Consider the following 20,236-nt stretch of genomic DNA (forward strand, 5'->3'; position numbering starts at 1 on the left):
AATGCACCCAGTATGAGGTTTAAAAACCACTGTCCCTCTATTTTAAGCTTTGGTAGCCCACAAATCCTTTGCATACATTTCCTAGGCATACATTTGAGAATTAAGGATTATTTTCCACCATTCTGCCTTTCCACAGAGAAATCATGTGCCAATCATTTATGATTAGCTTGCTTTTGAGCCAAGTAAGGGTCTGTCAAAATTTGCTTGCTTGCTTAAAAGAGAAACTAGTTACCAGGAACTACATGCTACAGAAAGACTCTGGATCAACTGGGTTTATATAATTAAATCACCTGTACAGCCTCTGTTTCCATCGTTTTCTTCAGTAGCTGTATGTCCTCTGTAGTGGGGGTCTCCGTCTCCATGCAATAAATAGGAGGCAAAGGTGGGGGTGCGCAATACATGGGGTACTGCAGGAACATAGCACACAGAAAAATGGGAATGCAAGCTCAGCAACTCAAGTACTAGAACATCAAATGTTTACACATATACACAGATCCAAAAAAGAAAAAAAGGATATAATGTGAATGTTTTCAATTACAATTCGTGATCCCGTTTGTGAAATAGATTTGGGGATATAAAAGTGACTGGAAACTTTCATTCTTAATTCAGATATCCCCTTACACTAAAGGGGATTGATTCATTCTTTTGTTGCACGGGCGAAAATCCCAATTAAACAAAATAATGAAAAGTGTCAAGACATAAGATCCAACCCTAACAAAAAGCTAACAACGCAATTGTTGTTATGCAGCTATTACCTATTCAAAACTTGTATTTTATTCAATATTCAAAATATGAATTTATACAAGAATTAACACTGGGGGATGGATTATATTTCACATAGTGGTCAAATGATATAGGAGTAATACTATAATATTATCCTTGAAACAATTTTATGTCTCTTTAAAATTAAGTTGGATTATGAAAAATGTTTTTAAACAGGTTCATCTGAAATGTGGTACTCCATAGTTATATATAAGGTTTTCCTATAAAGATAGCTATTCTTGTCTTTCAAGTAATGGACAGAGAAGTGTCATCTACTGTGTTTCCCAGAAAATAAGACCTACGCCAAAAATAAACACTAGCTTATTTTTTACATGTGCACCTAATATAAGCCCTGCCCCCAAAATAAGCCCTATTTTGGGGCAAGGCCCATGGGTAAAAATCAAGCTAGGGCGAGGGTCGTGGTGGAACTGTCTCATGCGCCCCACACCCACTTACCTTAGGACCGCTGCAGCCAGGCCTCCCACACCCTGACACCTGTTGCGCTACTGCCTGAGTTCTTCTGTGGCTGCTTGCAGCTGCACAACACGTGTAACATCGCATCGTGCCATTGCTGCCACTCATGGCAGGAGGCTGCATGGCACATCGCACCAGGGCCACCACTTGCGTGTGCCACAACACAACAAGCCACACAGCCTCCTGCCAGGGGCAGCGGTGATTGGCACAACGAGCCACAAGGCCTCCTGCTGCAAGGGGTGGCAGCGGCATGATGAGCTGTGTGGCGTCCTGCCGTGAGCAACAGCAGCGCAATTAGAATGACAAGCCACACATCCTCCTGGTGTGAGTGGCAGCAGCGGTGCGAATGTGCCATGTGGCTGCAGAAGAACTCAGGCAGCGGCACGACAGGTGTCGGGGCCTGGGAGGTCTGTGCTGTGGTCCATCGGCTTCCAGCAGACCTAGCAGCAGAGTGAGATGAGATGAGGAGAAGGAGGGGGAGGGGGAGGCTGGGTCGAGTTTGGAGCCTTTGGAAGGCTCTGATGAGGAAGCAGAATCAGAGGCAGATGCAGAGCCAGGGCCATCTGTCCACGCCCAGAAGGAGAGGGAGCTTTCTTTGGGGCCTAACCTGAGTGAGGGAGAGGAACAGATGGGGCCCATCCCATATGCACGTATGCGTAGAGAGGAGAGCAACCAAAGGTAATAAGCCGGCTCTCAGGGAAAAGAAGACATAGATGCTAGCCGCCCCTCCCTGGCTGGGAAATAAATAGTAGGGGTTTGGGAGTGGCCCGTTGTCACAGACAACCGTTCATTTTCCAGGATACATCAATCAAATCAGATTCCTTTGCCAGAACCAGGTTTATCGGGACTACTTGCTCTGTATTTGAGGTGCCAACTGAGTCTCCCTGCTGGGAACTGATAGGTAGTGAATTTGCCTCAGCCAGTATGAACAGGGACTGTGTCTGCTTGGCTTAATCCTTGAAAGACTTCCTGTCTGGAGTTCTCAAGTGAACAGAGACTGTTCTTGCCTGTGTCAGAAGGGGAAAAGACGTTTCTTTGTGACTACTTCTTTTTGGTTTTGTCTACCCAATGTGAACAAAGATTGTTCCTGCCTTGTTTTAATAAAAGGGGTTTTGTTTTACTCACAAATGGTTTCCCATTACTTTTGAAGGCTGGGTCAGAACAGCCTGGTGGCCGCAGTCCTAGCATACACAAGACATCCCACGAAAATGAGTGCCACTTTTGGAGGCAAAAAAATATATATAACACTGGGTCTTATTTTCGGGGAAACGTGGTATATATTGCCCCGGTTCTGTGGGAGTCAAACTTGGAGAAGCAGTAACTTGCAAAACCAAGTTATCAGCAAGCAATGATATCTGCTGTTTAGCAGCTCGGTATTCTGGGGAAGAGTAGTAACTCAGTGATTAATCACACGCTATATGTAGAAATTCAGGTTTTGTCCCTAGAAACTATCTAAGAAATCTTACAAACCCTGTTGTTAGCAGAAACAGTCGATGTACAAAAGAGGTTTCTGACATTTATCCCTTTGAAGTAGTATCCCAAAGATACTTTTTCACGAGGCAACTGGACTTTCTTGTTTTTCTTTGAAGACATTTTGCTTCTCATCCAAGAAGCTTTTTAAGCTCTGACTGGCTGGTGGGCGAATGGAAGGATTTATACTCCTTGAAGGCAGCTGGTCATTGCATTCTTTTAGAGTCTCGTTGATGCAACCAGGAGATTTATCTGTGTCATCAGGGTCACCTGAATAGTGCAAATGGGTGTGGAGCCTTCTTGGAATTGTTGAACTGTTGAAAGGATTGTGTTATAGACTGAAGATACATGATGTCGTATCCATCCCCCTCTGTTGAGGGAGGGCTGTTCAGTTTTGACATAGATGGCCTCTTTGACCCCTCTTTCAAACCAGTGGTCCTCTCTGTCCAAAATCTCTTCCAAAAAGTGGCCTTTGTCTTTTGAATACAGATGGACTGCTGAATCTTGTCCTGGCATATGTTGTGTCATGCGTTTATGAAGTGATGGTCTTGTTTCTCCAATGTACAGGTCTGCACATGTCTCATTGCACTGTACTGCATATACCATGTTGCTCAGTTTGTGTCTGGGTGTTTTATCCTGGGGGTGGACAAGCTTCTGCCTTAGTGTATTTGTGGGTTTGAAGTGTGCACCTATGTTATGTTGGCTGAACATTCTCCTGAGCTTTTCCAATATTCCTGCAATGTGTGTAATGACTATGTTGCTTTGTTTATTGTCTTCTTGTTTGTCTGTTATGGAGGAGCTCCTGCTGGGTCATTTTGGGGGTGGGGGTTAATGAAGGCCCACTTGGGATAGCCACACATTCTGAGGGCTTCCTTGAGGTTTTTTTAGTTCTTTTTCTTTCCCATCTTTGCTGGTAAGCAGGCCTTCAGCTCGGTGGTGTAGGATTCTGATCTCCCATTTTGTGTTCCAGTGGGTTGTGAGAATCAAATCCAAATATTGATCTATGTGTGTGGGTTTTCTGTAAACTTCAGTGTTAAGGTGAACCCCTGGTGCAGCCTGTCACCTTAGGTGACAGAACCAACTTCAGCCCAGACCACATACGCGCCATGCTGGACCTCTGCCTGACCACTACCTATTTTAAATACAGTGAAGGTTTCTACAGACAAAAACACGGCTGCGCCATGGGTTCACCTGTGTTCCCCATTGTGGCCAATCTCTACATGGAAGAGGTAGAAACCAAAGCCCTATATTCCTTCACAAGAATTCCACCCACTCACTGGTATAGGTATGTGGACAATACTTAGGTCAAGATCAAAACACAGGAAATGGAAGCATTCACTAAACATATCAACTCAGTGGACAGATACATCAAATTCACATGTGAAGATGTTAAGGAAAATACTCTAGCCTTCCTGGACTGTGCAGTATACATTAAGAAAGACAGAAGCCTTAACACTGAAGTTTACTGAAAACCCACACACACAGATTGATATTTACATTTTTATTGTCACCACCCACTGGAACACAAATACACTAAGCTTGTCCACTCCAAGGATAAAGCACCCAGACAAAAACTGAGCAATGTGGTATATGCAGTACAATGCAGTGAGCCATTTGCAAATCTGTACATTGCAGAAACAAAACAACCACTTCACAAACACATGGCACAATATAAGAGAACAAATCCCATCAGGACAAGATTCAGCAGTCCATCTGCATTTAAAAGACAAAGGCCACTCTTTCGAAGACAGCAAAGTCCACATTTTGGACAGAGAGGACTGCTGGTTTGAAAGAGGGGTCAAAGAGACCATCTATGTCAAAACTGAACAGCCCTCTCTCAACAGAGGGGGAGGGGTACGACATCATCTATCTTCAGTCTACAACACAATCCTTTCAACAGTTCCAAGAAGGCTCCACACCCATTTGCACTACTTGGGTGACCCTCACAACACAGATAAACCTCCAGGTGGCATCAATGACTCTCTAAAAGAATGCAAATTACCAGCTGCCTGCAAGGAGTATAAATCCTTCTATTCCCCAACTATTCAGTCAGAGGTGAAGAAGCTTCTTGGATGAGAAGCAAAACATCTTCAAAGAGAAAACAAGAAAATCCAGTTCCCGCGTGAAAAAACATCTTTGGGATAACTATGACCTGGATGACTGAGAATCTCCATAGACTTTGATGTAGTAACTTATGAAACACTCATCTAGTGCCAGACTAAGTGAATAAACAGAGCTATGATGGGTACTTGGTTCACCCAGAAAAACTAAACTAGTTTAGTTTGTTTTGGCAACTGCTTAGAGCCCCATTTCCATCTGTCCTGTTTGCTATCGTTCACTCCCTAGAGACTAAAATGGACAATGTGAAATTTGAGCGGGCCCCGAACAAGGAGTATATATCGGAGGTGGTGACCCTTTGAGAGCTGTATGCAACGAAATTTCATTTTGATGTATGCCAATTGGTGTACATTCAAAGTGACAATAAAGTTATCATCATCATCATAAACAGTTCCAAAATATCATCAGATAAAGCTCATGTGATCACTATTAACACCATTTGATGCTTATACTTCTATTTTATACGTGGCAAACAGAAGCTGATAGTAACATTTATTGCACCACACACTAAAGGCACAGTCAGATTTAACACAGGCTTTAGTTCAGCATTGCCCCTGAAAAGTTTTTCTGCATGGTAAGAGTGTTCAGCAGTATTACCTAAAAACAGAGGAAAATGAGGGTATTTCGAAACCTTTCATCTGATTATAATAATCATTACCTGAGGATTCTGTCGAGCTAACTCCTCAATCTTGTGCCACATCTCTTCTCTTTCCTTCGATCTGAACCGCCCTCTGAAGATGGAAAGAAATTTACTTTTTGGTATTAAAACTTCTAGTAGTTTATCCTTTCTCTAGAGGTCAGACCATGTTACACCATTCTAAATACAAAGCCCGAAAGGCATTAGAATATCCCATGCTACATTGATTCAATTTTAAATACCTCTTTCCCTCCCTTTTCCCTCCCTCACTTATAAATAACTTAGAAAAATGTAAAATCCTTCCCACGTATGTCATAAAGTAACCCCTTTTCTACTTTCACCCCAGGTTTCAGAGTGGCCACAAATCCATCCTCCCCCCCCCAAAAGCAGTTCACTCATTTCACCCAATCCTATTAACTCAATTCTTCAGCAGGTAAGAGACATTAACCTCCATCTCTCCTCATCTTTGGGTTTCCCTCTTGGAGGAACTTCTTATCCCAGATTTCAAAAAAGCTCACAGATCAAATGCTCATTTAGATGTAGTAGTGTTATGGAATTGAGCAGGCCAAAGACCATGAAGCTAATAAATCCAGAAATTTAAATAGAAATTTACTTGGAAGTAAAAAATTAGCTTTAAAAACTTACACTACAATAAATATAAACTTCTAAATTGTTTTAAAGTGCTGATTGAACATTGTTATATTTCTTATTCCCAAGCAGCTTTCAGATTTGCAGTTTATGCTTCTCAGTATGGGCAGTACTCAGAAGAAGGGCTGCACAGAATTGCTTGCTTGCTACCTATTGATGACATTATAATACTGGTATACATTTCCAGTCTGCAAAGTGAAGCACCCATTCTTTCCCTATTCCTCTTACTTGAGTTGAGGAACTCTGCCCAAACATGCAGAATATGAAGCAGCAATGAAAACTGGCATACTTTATGTGTGTAAGATTTCCATGTCTTTAAGATGTTAATTGGCCAATGGGTGTGTAAGTGTTCTCATGGCCATAAGAGGGAGCTAGTAACGTAGCTTCTCTCTCTGAATTCACTGCTCTCTACTATTACTGTTTTTGCTCTGTTACTGTGATAAACCTGAACTGTGTATTGACCTCTGGACCGGTAAGAAGACTTTGTATTTTGGATTACTCCTTGGACTGTTACTATTGTGTATGACCTGGACTGTTTATTTTTGACTGTGCATTTTTTGTTCTTACACCACCTCAAAAGTAAAATACTTTTTGCTTTTACAACTCAAGTGTACTCTTGTGTTTACTGTGTGACTCTTACTGCTCTCAGTACCCTTCCTTGTCTGTGCAACTCTTTGGTAGCACAAGGAGACCTCTGCACAACAAATTCCTTAACAAAACTGACAAATTAGATTCATAGAATGTAGAAGTTCAAAGTAATCTTTGAGATTATCTGGTTCAACCCCATCTCTTGTGAATATATCTGCTACCATACCACCTCCAACAAATGGCCACCAAGTTTTTGTTTAGTACTTCCAATGAAGTCTACTGCCTCACAAGGCATCAATTTTACTGCTGAAGAGCTCTTACCATGAAGGAATTTTCCTGATGTTCAACTGACATCAGAAAATGTTATGATGCCCAGAGTCACCTTGTAGAAGAAATGGGTGGAATAGAAATTAAATAAATAAATAAATAACTGAAATCTGCTACTGCTACCTTGTAACGTAAGATCATTCTTTCTTGACTTGACTTCTAGAATATATTAAAGAAGTCTACCCCAACCTCTCCATGGTAGCTCTTCAGATATTAGATGACAGCTTGTTTTCTCACAATTTTTTTCCTTGCAGCCCCTTATCATCTTGGCGGTTTGCTCTTGCCACATTCCAATGTATCAATGTCCTTCCCTAAACTGTGGTATTCCCAACTAAATGAACCAATCTAAATGTGGCTTCTGACCAACAAAAAACCATTAGTTGTGAATCCTAACATTGTTCTCTATAAAGTAATTGCTGTCCTCTTAGCATTGTTATCCACATATTTGATCCAAGTCATTTATAGAACACTGAATCATATAGAAAAAAGCCCTTCAGTTTGCTACTCAATGTTTCCTTCCAGAGTGCAGAGACCCAGAGGCCTCTCATTGAGTATGATTATTCAACCATTTTTGTATCCACACAATAACAGCATGGTCCTGTCCATATTTGGCTATTTTCTCTACTAGTATTCATGAGAGACCCTGAAGCCAAAATACACTGTGTCCACTTCATTCTTATGGTCTACTAAATTAGTGACTCTATTTAAAAAAAGGAGATCAGATTGGTTTGGCATTATTTGTTCTTGGTAAATCCATAGTGGCTACAGCAAAACAATAACTTTTTTGCCAAATGCAAACTATAAATTATTCCAGAATTTGCCAGGTAATAATGACAAACTAATTGGTTAATAGATATGTCCTCTTTGCCCTTCTCCAGTCCACTGGCACTGTACTCATTCTTTATGATGTCTCAAAGATCGCAAAAATGACTTCCAAGATAACATCCACAAGGTCTTTAAGACTCTTATGCGGAATTAATCAGGCTCTGAAAATAAATTCATGTTAGTCAGGTGCTCCCTAACTATCTCTACTTACCTTGGGTTGCCACTCCCTTCTTGTGTCAACTGTTCTGCTTAGGTCCATTTGAACACAGTTCCCCTTTGAGAAAAAGACCAAAGCAAAGGAGGAATTGAGGAGCTCTGCCCTCTCCCCGTAGTTTGTTACCATCCTGCTATCTTATCCAAGCAGCGGGCCCACCCTTTCCTTTTTCTACTGACATAACCAAAAAAGTTATGTTGTTACTTGCAACTTGCAAATCTAAGTTCCTTTTGAGTTTTAGCCTTTCTGTAAACATTAGCAACTTGCTGATGTGCTTTCTTGGTCCTCTGCCAGTCTTGCAAGGTAGTCCAGACAGGAAGCACACCCAGATGAACTAATTCTACTTTATTGTAAGGTTACAGTAACAGAATCTTGCAAGTTAAATATGTTTCTCCCGTTGCCTTGACAGCTCAAGAAACTAGAAAGGGACTCTTCTGAAACTTTTATCGTGCCCACATTCCTTCTGCATCTTATCCAACTGTCCCTCTGACTGTGGCTTTTCCCCTTCTCCCAAGGCCATTCTCACATATCTTCATTTCATTTCCTAAATCTGTCCCTCTTAACTTTTGGTTCAACCAAAATCTCCCTATATATCATGTTTTGTCTCAGTATAATAGCGTACAGCTATATTTTAGTACTTTGTTTTTGAGACATCCCAAACATTCCTTTTGCCTGCCTAATAATTCTCCAAGATTAATTAAACTGGCTGAAATTAAGATGGTTTGTTAGGGATGCGGTGGCTCAGTGGGTTAGGACGCTGAGCTTGTTGATCAGATGGACGTTTGGCGGATTGAATCCCAAGTGCCACGTAACAGAGTGAGGGCTTGTTACTCGTCCCAGCTTCTGCCAACCTAGCAGTCCAAAAGCACGTAAAAATGCAAGTAGAAAAATAGGGACCACTACGGTGGGAAGGTAACAGCCGGCCACATGACACGGAGTCGTCCTCGGACAAGCGCTGGCTCTTCGGCTTTGAAACGGAGATGAGCACCGGCCCCTAGAGTTGGAAACGACTAGCAAGCATGTGCACCTTTACCTTTACCTTTACCTTAAGATGGTTTGTTACTTCCTCCTGAGGGGAAGTAGAGGTCCTACTGCTTGCATATCTTCAACCAGGTTTTGCTATTGGCTAGGTTCTGAACTAGGAGAGATCTATTTCTTCAACCTTCTGGAAAATGAAACTGTCAGCAAGACCACTGAGAAAATATTGGGATATCACAATTCTGCCCAAGTTGATTTTTCAACTTATCTGAGCAGTTTCCTATTATTACCTCTTCCCTGAAAGCAGTAATATGGCTCATCTGGTTTGGTGATCTAATACAGCACATTCCAACAAATGCTGCTTCATTTTCTCTTCTTTCTCTTCTTTCTCAATACCCCTGATTGGGCCCCATGCTCATTTTGGGGGGATCCCTCTATCTCTCCCAATCCACATATTCTGCTTGTAGCACTAGGCTTCAGTGATACCTAGTAAATATTTGTTTCCCTGTGTTAACATTTCTAGTTATTTCTGTTGTTCCCCATTCACTCTGTGAATTTGTGTATGTAGACTCTGTAAACCTTGGGTTATATCCTTAAGCCTATTTTTACTGTATTTATGCTCTCATTATTGGATGCTTTCACCATGAGGATACACCTCTGTTTCATTCCCAGTACTTGGTGTCAAAACTATTTCTGGGGTCCCCACAGAATTCAGTTTCAATTTTGATCAAGTTTATAAGATATCTTACAAATATGTTCTTCCCAGCTCTGATGAAGCATAGCCCATCTCACAGCAGAAATCTATCCTATAATCAAAAAATCCCAACCATTCCTGTTGAAACCATCTGCAGATCCTGTTTCCAAAATTCTTCTTTCTTCCAGAGCCATTTCCTTTGATAGGAAAGAGTGAAGAAAACACCATCTGTGGCTCCAGCTCCTTCATTCTCCTGCTTGCTCACAGGATCTGGCTGTGTCATTTTTCCCACAGAAAAGATCTTGAAAGTCTTTCCATACTATGCCAAATATGAACCCCAGGAAGGTACTCATCTCTTGACAGACTACTGGACTACTGCTTTGGTCCCTCTTAGCAAGGAGTCACTAGTCCTCCTCCTCTCCCTCTCCACTTCTTCAAGGCAGAGACAGGAATCCTTCCATTTGAAGGGCCTATAAAATCCTTTTCCTGTCTCTGTGGCTTGTGGTAGCTGCTCTTCATTCATGGTCCTGAAACTGCAACAACAGAGAGACTGTGGAATCTACTCTGAAATTCCAAAGGGAAAAAAATCTATATAAACTTGGTTTCCTTGAGTTACATTCACCCATCTCTCAGTCTTGCAAGCACTTCTTTTGTTTAATCTAATCATTTTTCCTGATAACCGAAGGGATATAGACACGTTTACCTCTGTTCACTTCCTCTTACACGAAACCAACCAGTGTGCGCGCATGTGTAACAAATATTCCCTGCAGAATGTAATTAACTCCGTCTCCCATATGCCTCAGCTGAACAAAAGGGGGGAAAACCTAGCTTTGTAGAATCCTCTGCACAATGATCTATAAAATGCTCACACACTGTCCCTAGTTGCTAGATTACTAGAGAAAACATGGAGGTTTTTTTATGCTTTTCCCACCAAATTCCTTTTTGCTTGATCAAATAAAGTTCACTCTCTGGAAACTCGCTTCTTTGTACGTTCCCTAAAGTTGCCTGAGCTAGTTTAAGTAACGAACAAGAACAGAACAGAACAGAACAGAATTCTTTATTGACCAAGTGTGTGTGTGTCCAATCACACAGTGAGCAATTATTAGTACCCTCCTTAGCTTTTCTTGCTTCTTTCCTAAACTGAATTCCCACACCAAACTGCTTATTTGTATTTGTTCTTCTTAATTTGCTCGCTCAGATGGATTACAATCTTGTAGGTTATTCTCACTGCTTTCCATACCATCCGTAAAGCCTTCTGTACTACCATAACAGGCTCAGCTGAAAAAGTAGTCTTTCTGTCCTTTCTGGAGAGATAGTCATAAAAGGCAATGCTGGAAAATGTCTGTTCTGTTTCCATGATCTTCTGCTTATGGCAGAGATACACAACTTTTTGTTTAATCAAAGGCTTTACTTGAATTTTGAATATTATGTTAGGAGATGCTCTCTCCAGAACATACTACACAGAGGAAAAACTATAACTAGGTTTTATTTAATTTTCAGTTACCTTTAAAATGAAATTAAATATAGTAAATATGATTGGGCTCCAGCCATATCACTAATAATTTTCACTATATATCATATTATAAAATATTGATAACAATTTCTGGAGGTTTTAAAGACCTGCTTCTAGGTGTGTGTGTGTGTGTGTGTGTGTGTGTGTGTGTGTGTGTGCGCGCGCGCATGCTCCGATTCATGGGGTGCTGCCTCTATTTTTCTTTTTTAAAACATTTATATGCTATTTTTGCAACTGCAAAATTGCTACCAGATACCTGTTCAAAGGTTTCAAGGGAATCAGGTATATGGAATTTGTTTGAGGTTGAGAAGTACAACATAATTCAAGGCACTACCAGATAGGAAAATGTTAGTTATGCCTGTTCCTGGATCAGGAGGCCCTGCTTAGGTCACTCATGCTCTAGTCACCTCCAGATTTAACTACTCTACATGGAGCTGCCCTTGAAGAATATCTGGAAGCTTCAGCTGGTACAGAATGCAGCCGCAGGGGCAACTGTATGTGCTCCTCGAATAGCACATGTTGCTACTCTGCTATATAAGCTGCATTGGTTGCCAGTTGCTTCCAGGTCCAATTCAATGTTGGTTTTAACTTTTAAAGCCCTTCGCAGCATGGGATGGCGCTATCTGAGGGACTGCCTCTCCCCAATTACTTCAGTCTGTTCTATTAGATCTCAAAGAGAAGGCATGCTGTGGATATCATTAGCTGGGAACCTATTTTTGGTAGGTCCCAGAAAATTGTGCCCTTTCTGCCATGGCGCCCATCTTATGGAACATCCTTCCCCCTGAAATTAGACTGGCCCCATCACATTTAATATTCTGAAAGATCCTTAAAACCTGGTCATATGACCATGCCTGGGGTTTCCACAGAACCAGAGACTTCTCTAGATCAGGGCTTTTCAACTTTTTCACCCATTGTACCACTTTTAGGATATGGCAACATCTGAGTACCACCAGTCACCTAGCAAGGTGTCAAAAACGTGATGACCAAAAAAAAAAGGAAAAAAGTGATGAAGTACAGGCAGTCCTTGACTTACAACAGTTCACTTAGTGACTGTTCGAAGTTACAATGGCACTGAAAAAAGTGCCCCCCCAAGCCACAGCCGAGTAAGACATCTGCCTGCCCGGCGGCGCTCTTCCTCCTGTCCGAGGTTTTCATTGTTGTGATCATTTCTGTTGAGGATTGGCAGCGGTGGTAGGGTGGGGTGGGGGGTATTTGGTTATTATTCTCCCCCATATGCTGGGTGGTTGCAGCAGGCTTTGGTGACTTCACATGACCCTGGGACACTGTGACCATCATAAATATGAATCAGTTGCCAAGCATCTGAATGTAAATCACAAGACCCTGGAGATGCTGCGTTCATTCATATATAAATATCTTGAATGTTTAAACAATCTTCCATCTACATATTTAATGTTGAAGCTATGTGTGAAGGTCTGTTATAAAGATCAACTAGGACAGTAGTTATGAAAGAGAAGGCCATCTCAAACATAGTTCTCACTGTGGAATCCCTTTCTTATTAATTTGCAAATGGATTTTCATTTTACAGGTTTTCCAAGAGGGCCAATTTTTTCCCCCCGGACAGCAGTTTTTAAATGATATTTTCATTTAAAATAAAATGGCAGCCAGTTTAGTCTAGTCACTAGTGGTTAAGAAACCTGGTGAGAATGTGAGTTCTAGTCCTGCTGTAGGCATGAAAGTCAGCTGAGTGACCCTGGGACAGTTGCTTTCTCTCAGCCCAATAACCTCACAGGGGTTTTGTTGTGGGAAAAATAGGAGGAGGAATGTGTGTTGGATATGTTGGCTGTCTTGAGTTATTTGTATAAATAATAATAAAGGCGAGATATAAACAAACAAACATTTTGGTAGTACAAATTTGAAATTGATTTAATGTATTAATATGGACATCATTCAACTGGAATTACAGCTAGTATAAAGGAGTACATCAATCTGGAGGTGGCTACCAGATTAAGATACGTCCCCACACCTCCCCGTGTACATCTTGCTCCCTTTCTCCCTGTCTTTAAATTATAAATTATTATTATGGTTTGTCACACAAGTCAGTCAGATGTGGATTTGGCATTTTTATCTACCTATCGATTTCTTCCCAAGGACCTCGGAAAGGCAGATGTTGATATTTGATGGTGCTAGAGGTATCGCCGCAGGGCATAAGATGTTGTTTTAATGTTTCTAAGCTGCCCAGAATCGCCTCTAGGCAAGATGGTGGAATACAAGTCTAATAAATAAACAAACATAAATAATATTATGCTGTTGTTTAACAATGTTTTGGGATATTTTTAGATTTATAGTTAAGATCTACATTTAAAAAACTTTATTTTTTTAAGTCTTTAGTAGCTTCTTTTATACTTCCAAACAACCCATGTTCACACAACTTTTTATAACTGATTAAATTTATCAAATATTTTAATTATTGGCTTCTTGATCTATATTTTGTTCCAGCCCATCTTTTCTCCTGTTCCATAAGAATAAGTGGCATGTCTTATTTGCAGAGTTTTAAGCAGACTACAGATTTTTCATTCTGGTTATTAACTTCTATTTCAAGAAGGAGAATCTCAGCCCTCATAGATTAGCTACTATCAATCTACTTCTCAGCAAAAACACTTACTTTTGCTTCTCTGCCTTGTACTGTTGTGTGCAATCATCAAATAGCTTTTGGTTCATCTCCATAAACAGCTTCAGCGCATTGTAGATCAACCCATGGATTGTCCTGCAGAAGACAGAAATTATGATAAATTATTTAAAATGTCTCCAACACACTTTGGCAAAGATTAAAAACACCCTCTGAGGAAAACAGGAAGTTCCATACTCTAAATTCCTAGCACATATACTTACAAATTACCTCCAAAGCTAGTGTGTACAAACTCATATCCCATTAACCCAAGAAAAAATGCAGTTAGGCAAATAGGACAAAGGCAACATATTTTTTTCTCTTTGGGAATTTAACTTGCATATTTCCAATTACTGCCATTGATACTCTTCTCTTTTTCCTCCCATGATGAAAATGTAGGAGCCTAAACTAAATATAGCAATATTATCACCCTATCATCAATAATTCTTGACAGAAGGGCAATCATCCCTAATTTAAAATTTCACTCCTCCCAAGCCACACTGAAATACCTACTTGTTCCAATGACTTTTGGAATTTTTGTAGAGTGCTGGAAACATGATAGGGAGGATTTTGGCTGCATTGTCACTGATCAAACTCATGATATACTCATTATTCCAATAATACAATGCCCTCTCTGCCACCTGTATAAATAATGAAAATATGACTTAGTTAAAAATAGAAAAAAATAGGCATTCTTTACATTCTTAATGTTGCACATCATAAAGTAGGCACCTGAATTTGACCTAATTTTTAAATAACACAAACAGCTAGTAGATACTTATCAAAATTAACATTCAATCTATTTATGTGAGATTTTGTTAGCTTGGCTTATAACTGAAATTTCATCTGCTAACAAATCAGAATAGGAAACTACGGTAAGTGGAAAAGAGTTTTATTTTTCTGCTTTTTCTAATACCAGTTAAATATATAACAGTCATATGTTTTTTGTTATTTATTTATTTGTTTGTTTGTTTGTTTGTTTGTTTTGTTTGTTTTTATATACCGCCCTTCTCCCGAGGGACTCGGGGCGGTGTACAGAGCAAGGTAAGTATACAGTAAAACAATAGTAAAAAACAAATGAAACCCCAAGAGCTATCAGGCCAGGCCGGACTGCTGGAACAGGTAGGTTTTTAAGTCACGCCGGAAGGTGCGAAGGTCGGGGGCCATCCGGATTTCGGTAGGCAAGCAGTTCCAGAGGGTTGGCGCACCCACTGAGAATGCTCTCCCCCTGGGGGCCACCAGCCGGCATTCTCTGACCGGTGGCACCCTGAGGAGGCCTTCTCTGTGGGAGCGCACAGGACGGAGGGGTGTTGAGGCTGGCAGTAGGTGCTCCCGCAGGTAATCCGGACCCATGCCATGTAGGGCTTTGTATGTCATCACTAGCACCTTGAATTTCACTCGGAAGGCAACTGGAAGCCAGTGCAGCTCACGGAGGAGAGGTGTGATATGGGAGTATCGGGAAGCCCCCAAAAGTGTTCGTGCAGCTGCACTCTGCACCAGCTGAAGCTTCCAAGTGGCTCTCAAGGGCAGCCCCATGTAGAGTGTTGCAGTAGTCAAGGCGAGAGGTCACAAGTGCATGGGTGACTGTACGTAAGGCATCCAGGTCCAGATAGGGTCGTAGTTGGCACACCAGTCGAACCCGAGTGAAGGCCCCCCTGGTCACAGCTCCTATGTGATCTTCCAAGGATAGCTGTGAATCTAGGAGGACACCCAGGTTGCGGGCCCTATCAACAGGGGGTAATAACTCACCCCCGATGTTAAGGGATGGAATGCTCTGAGTATCCTGGCATGCCGGTATGTACAGCCATTCAGTCTTGTCCGGGTTGAGTTGAAGCCTGTTCCTCCCCATCCATTCCCAAACCGCTTCCAGGCAACGGGACATCACGTCGAGGGCATCACTGATGCAGTTTGGAGTCGAGATGAAAAGCTGGGTGTCATCAGCATACTGATGGTACCCTACTCCAAAACCACGAATGATCTCACCTAGCGGTTTCATGTAGATGTTGAACAGGAGAGGCGAGAGGACCGACCCCTGAGGAACTCCACAAACGAGAGGCCTTGGAGTCAACCTCTGTCCCCCTGCCAACACCGACTGCGGGCGTCCCAGGAGAAAGGAGGAGAACCACCGCAGAACCGTGCCTCCCACTCCCAATCCCGAGGCGCCGTAGCAAGATACCATGGTCGATGGTATCGAAAGCCACCGAAAGGTCTAATAAGACTAGGACAGAGGAATGGCCCCTGTCCCGGGCCCTCCAGAGATCATTCATCAGAGCGACCAATGCCGTCTCCGTGCTGTAGCCCGGCCTGAAGCCCGATTGGCACGGGTCTAGATAATCCGCTTCATCCCAATGTCCTAGGAAAAACTGAAACTGTCTACTGTCCAAGTACATATACTAAAGCCTGTTGTCATCTAGCTTTTAACTCACCTGGAAGTGTGGACTAGACACACATTTGGCCAACTGTCTGAACAGAGGTTCCATAACTTTTACGAATTCAGAAGGCTCAATGACATCCAATATTTCTTCCAGCTCATTCAGAAACATAACTTCCTTGGGGCTGTGTGTTTTCGGCCAAAATTTTAGCAACCCCATTATCACCTGAAAGAAAAAAGCAAGCAGATTAAATATATTATATACAACCAATTTTGTAGTCTAGAAGCCTTTAATTTTGAAGAAACCTTTACAACATTTTTACACATCTCATGTAGCATGATATATCATATATACAGTATACAATATTTATAGAACATTTCTGCCTCTTGTATATCTCCTTCTGTATATAACAGAATAGGATTTTTAACCACTGGAGATATTTGTGGACATTATAGTACCCTAAGAATCTATTCACTCCTTAATGGTAAAAAAAAAGCCCAGAAACTTTCTATCAATCATTATTAGTAGCTTTCATTTAATATAACAAAATAACAGAGTTGGAAGGGACCTTGGAGGTCTTCTAGTTCAATCCCCTGCTCAAGCACAAGGCCTATATAATTTCAGACAACTGATTGTCCAATCTTTTCTTTAAAACTTCCAGTGATGGAGCATCCACAACTTCTAAAGACAAGCTATTCCACTGATTAATTGTTCTTACTGTAAAGAAAATTCTCCTTATTTCTAGATTGGTTCTGTTCTTGATTAGTTTCCATCCATTGCTTCTTGTTCTGCCTTCAAATGCTTTGGAGAATAACTTGACCCCCCTTCTTGTGGCAGCCCCTTACGATATTGGAATACTGCTACCATGTCACCCATAGTCCTTCTTTTCATTAAACTAAACATACCCAATTCCTGCGATTGTTCTTCATATAATTTAACCTCCAGGCCCCTAATCATCTTTCTTGGTTTTTCTCTGCACTCCTTCCAGTCTCTCAACATGGTGATTAAAACTGGATGTAGCATTTCAAGAGTGGTCTTATCCAGGCATTATAAAGTGGTACTAACACTTTAATGTAACTTATGGTAGGTTCTAATCCTTTTCTATGATACCTCCAAAATTCAATGTATACTATGGCTGGGGAATTGATTTCATAACTTTATTTAAATAATAAACTTAAACGTAATAGTATATTGTTAAAAAGTAATTAACTATTCACCTAAGTAAATAGAGAACTACAGTATAGAATAATGAAATTGGTCAAGGCCATTTCAATTATAAAGCCCAATCTACTGCTCAAAAATCTAAATTAAAGCATCCTTGATGGTTATCCACCCTGAGTCCTTCGGGAGAAGGGCGGTATATAAATAAAATTATTATTATTATTATTATTATTATTATTATTATTATTATTATTATTATTATTATTATTATTATTATTTTATTTATTTATTTTAATTCCATTTATATCCCGCCCTTCTCCGAAGACTCAGGGCGGCTTACAAGCTTAGCAATAGCCTTCATTCGATGTATATGCCTGCTTATTAGGGCTTTCACACACACCCCAAGCGGCATTATTACAAAGTCAGCTTATTGCCCCCAACAATCTGGGTCCTCATTTTACCTACCTGGGAAGGATGGAAGGCTGAGTCAACCTTAAGCCTGGTGGGATGCGAACCTGCACTAATTGCAGGCAGCTGGTGTTACTTAAGGAGGCATTAGCCCACTGCTCCACCAAGGCTCTATTATTATTATTATTATTATTATTATTATTATTATTATTATTATTATTATTATTATTATTATTAATTATTCTGTCCAACCTCTGTTTGAATACATCCAGGAACGCAGAATCTACCACCTTCACTTGTCTTCTTGTTCTTTTCCGTCTCTCAGGTTAACTAAGCAAGTACTGGTAACTGGAGGGGAACTTACTTAAGGATTCCTAAATGGAATCTATTTGTTCTCTCTGTTCATTCTCTGAAATCTGGTTGTTTTACAATCCTTCTACAGTCGTCGTTTCTTCAGTAGTCATCCATAACACACAATCATCAATTTCAGAACACAATGCTTCCTATCAGGAACTAATCAGACTTTTTTTTCCTTCACTCTCTCAGCTGAGCATACAACCCCTCAGGTTACACAACCTCTCTAGTTACTTTCTTGCCTTTTTCTCCTATTGAATTTTATTAGAAAACACTGGTTTGCTCTCACTCTCTCTCCTCACTCATCATTACGTGAAAAATATAAATAATGGCCAAGCCTCAATTCTTTTTACTAGTTTAATTTTCAAAGTTTCCAGCTAGAGACAGCAATCCGAGAACAAAAAAAGATTACAATTTCTTTTACACTATGAATTTTAGCAGCAGTGTACACAAACATTATCAAGCTACATAGGAATAGAATTTATCTCAGCATGAATAACCAATAGATTACCCGATTGACAAACAGGAGTCTAAAAGAACATTAAAAATAGATTTATCTAACCTACTGACAGAAATTTTCCAAGGTGTCTAAAGTAGAGCATTTCCCCATCCCCTTATTCTTCTTCAGAAATGGAACAAAATTGTGCATGAATTTGTTAGTCAAATATTAATTGATAATTTTGGAAATGATTTTTGCCTGATCATCAAAGAACTAATTTAACTATGTACAAAATATTTGCTTTTTTCTGTCACTTATGCTTAGAATTTCTAAAAAGCAACATATTAAAAACAGTGATATCAAACGATTAAAGATTAGCAAAAAAAAAACACCCTAACAAAACAGCAGGTGTAGAACCATTAAGCCAAATAATACAGAAAGATTATACATCAAATACTTATTTCAAAGAAATTGTTTTAATAAAACTTTCAGAAATTTTGAAAAACAGACAAATGTCTCAAGAAGCGGCTTCAAGAAGTAGATAGGACCTTCGTGCCTGTTTCCAAAGTGTTCCATTCTATTATTCATTAATGGAAAATTTTTAAAAAAATAACATTAATTTATATAATTTTTTCTGAACTGTATTTTCCTGAATATCCATTAAAATCTACAAAGTATAATATTACAACCATCTCAGCATCACACAGAAAAGCTTACCGGTTCAGTCAGACTGCTGTCTTTTTCCAAGAACTGCACAACACAATATGCCAACTGCAGAAAGAACACAGTATTCAAGTATTGTGAAAATGAATGGCCAGGGACAACTTATAAGTATTGTGATATAAATATATGTTATTTATAATTTTTTGTGTGTGTTAAACTACAAATTAAATCTGTTCCTAGCAATCCTATGTCTCCTAGCCCGCTAAGGCTGCAATTCTATATACATTTACCTGGATCTCATTTCTGCATAAAACCTATCCAGCAGAAGAAAGAAGTAGGTGCAATGGGAAACACCAGCAAAGTAGATTTCTCTATTTTTACTTCTGCTCCTTCCTCCAAACCACTTTTTTTTTAATCCCATTTATATCCCGCCCTTCTCCGAAGACTCAGGGCAGCTTACAATTTAAGCACAAACCAATGTGCTTAGCAATAGCCTTCATTCTGTGTATATGCCTGCTTATTAGGGCTTTCGCGCCCCCCCCAGTGGCATTATTACAAAGTCAGCTTATTGCCCCCAACAATCTGGGTCCTCATTTTACCTACCTCGGAAGGATGGAAGGCTGAGTCAACCTTGAGCCTGGTGGGATGCGAACCTGCACTAACTGCAGGCAGCTGGTGTTACTTAAGGAGGCATTAGCCCACTGCTCCACCAAGGCTCCTTGGATTGCAGCCTGTTTGGCCTCAAGGTAGAAGCCTGATTGCTTACCAGCTCTGAAATAGTTGAGAATTCTCTGGGTTAGTTATCCAGCCACTGACTGTTTTTCAGAAGGCCTGCATTTATAGCCAGATGGATAAGCAATTGGAGACGGTTCTGTACTAAGAATAATTTTGGCATTTAATCTGGGAACTAATTAATTTTTTGGCTAACGAGGTGGACAATGTTCAAAAGGATGATATGGTGGGTG

At 40.5% G+C, this 20,236-nt stretch overlaps 1 protein-coding gene across 2 annotated transcripts in view; it reads right to left on the reverse strand.

Moving 5' to 3' along the window:
- PPP2R5D (protein phosphatase 2 regulatory subunit B'delta) overlaps positions 1–20,236 on the reverse strand; it is a 58,405-nt gene that overhangs the window by 3,884 nt on the left and 34,285 nt on the right. Inside the window, exons 10-15 of one of the 2 annotated variants that reach the window (XM_081326110.1) lie at positions 19,326–19,379; positions 16,301–16,471; positions 14,388–14,515; positions 13,872–13,973; positions 5,483–5,555; positions 291–407 (exon numbers count right to left, since the gene is read on the reverse strand). In XM_081326110.1, coding sequence (XP_081182236.1) covers positions 291–407; positions 5,483–5,555; positions 13,872–13,973; positions 14,388–14,515; positions 16,301–16,471; positions 19,326–19,379 — 645 coding nt within the window. Of the gene's footprint in view, positions 1–290; positions 408–5,482; positions 5,556–13,066; positions 13,482–13,871; positions 13,974–14,387; positions 14,516–16,300; positions 16,472–19,325; positions 19,380–20,236 lie in introns of those variants that run through there. The other variant, XM_081326111.1, reaches the window with a different exon arrangement.

Source organism: Vipera berus, assembly GCF_964194415.1.
Source record: "Vipera berus genome assembly, chromosome: 1".
NCBI classification, from domain to species: domain Eukaryota; kingdom Metazoa; phylum Chordata; class Lepidosauria; order Squamata; family Viperidae; genus Vipera; species Vipera berus.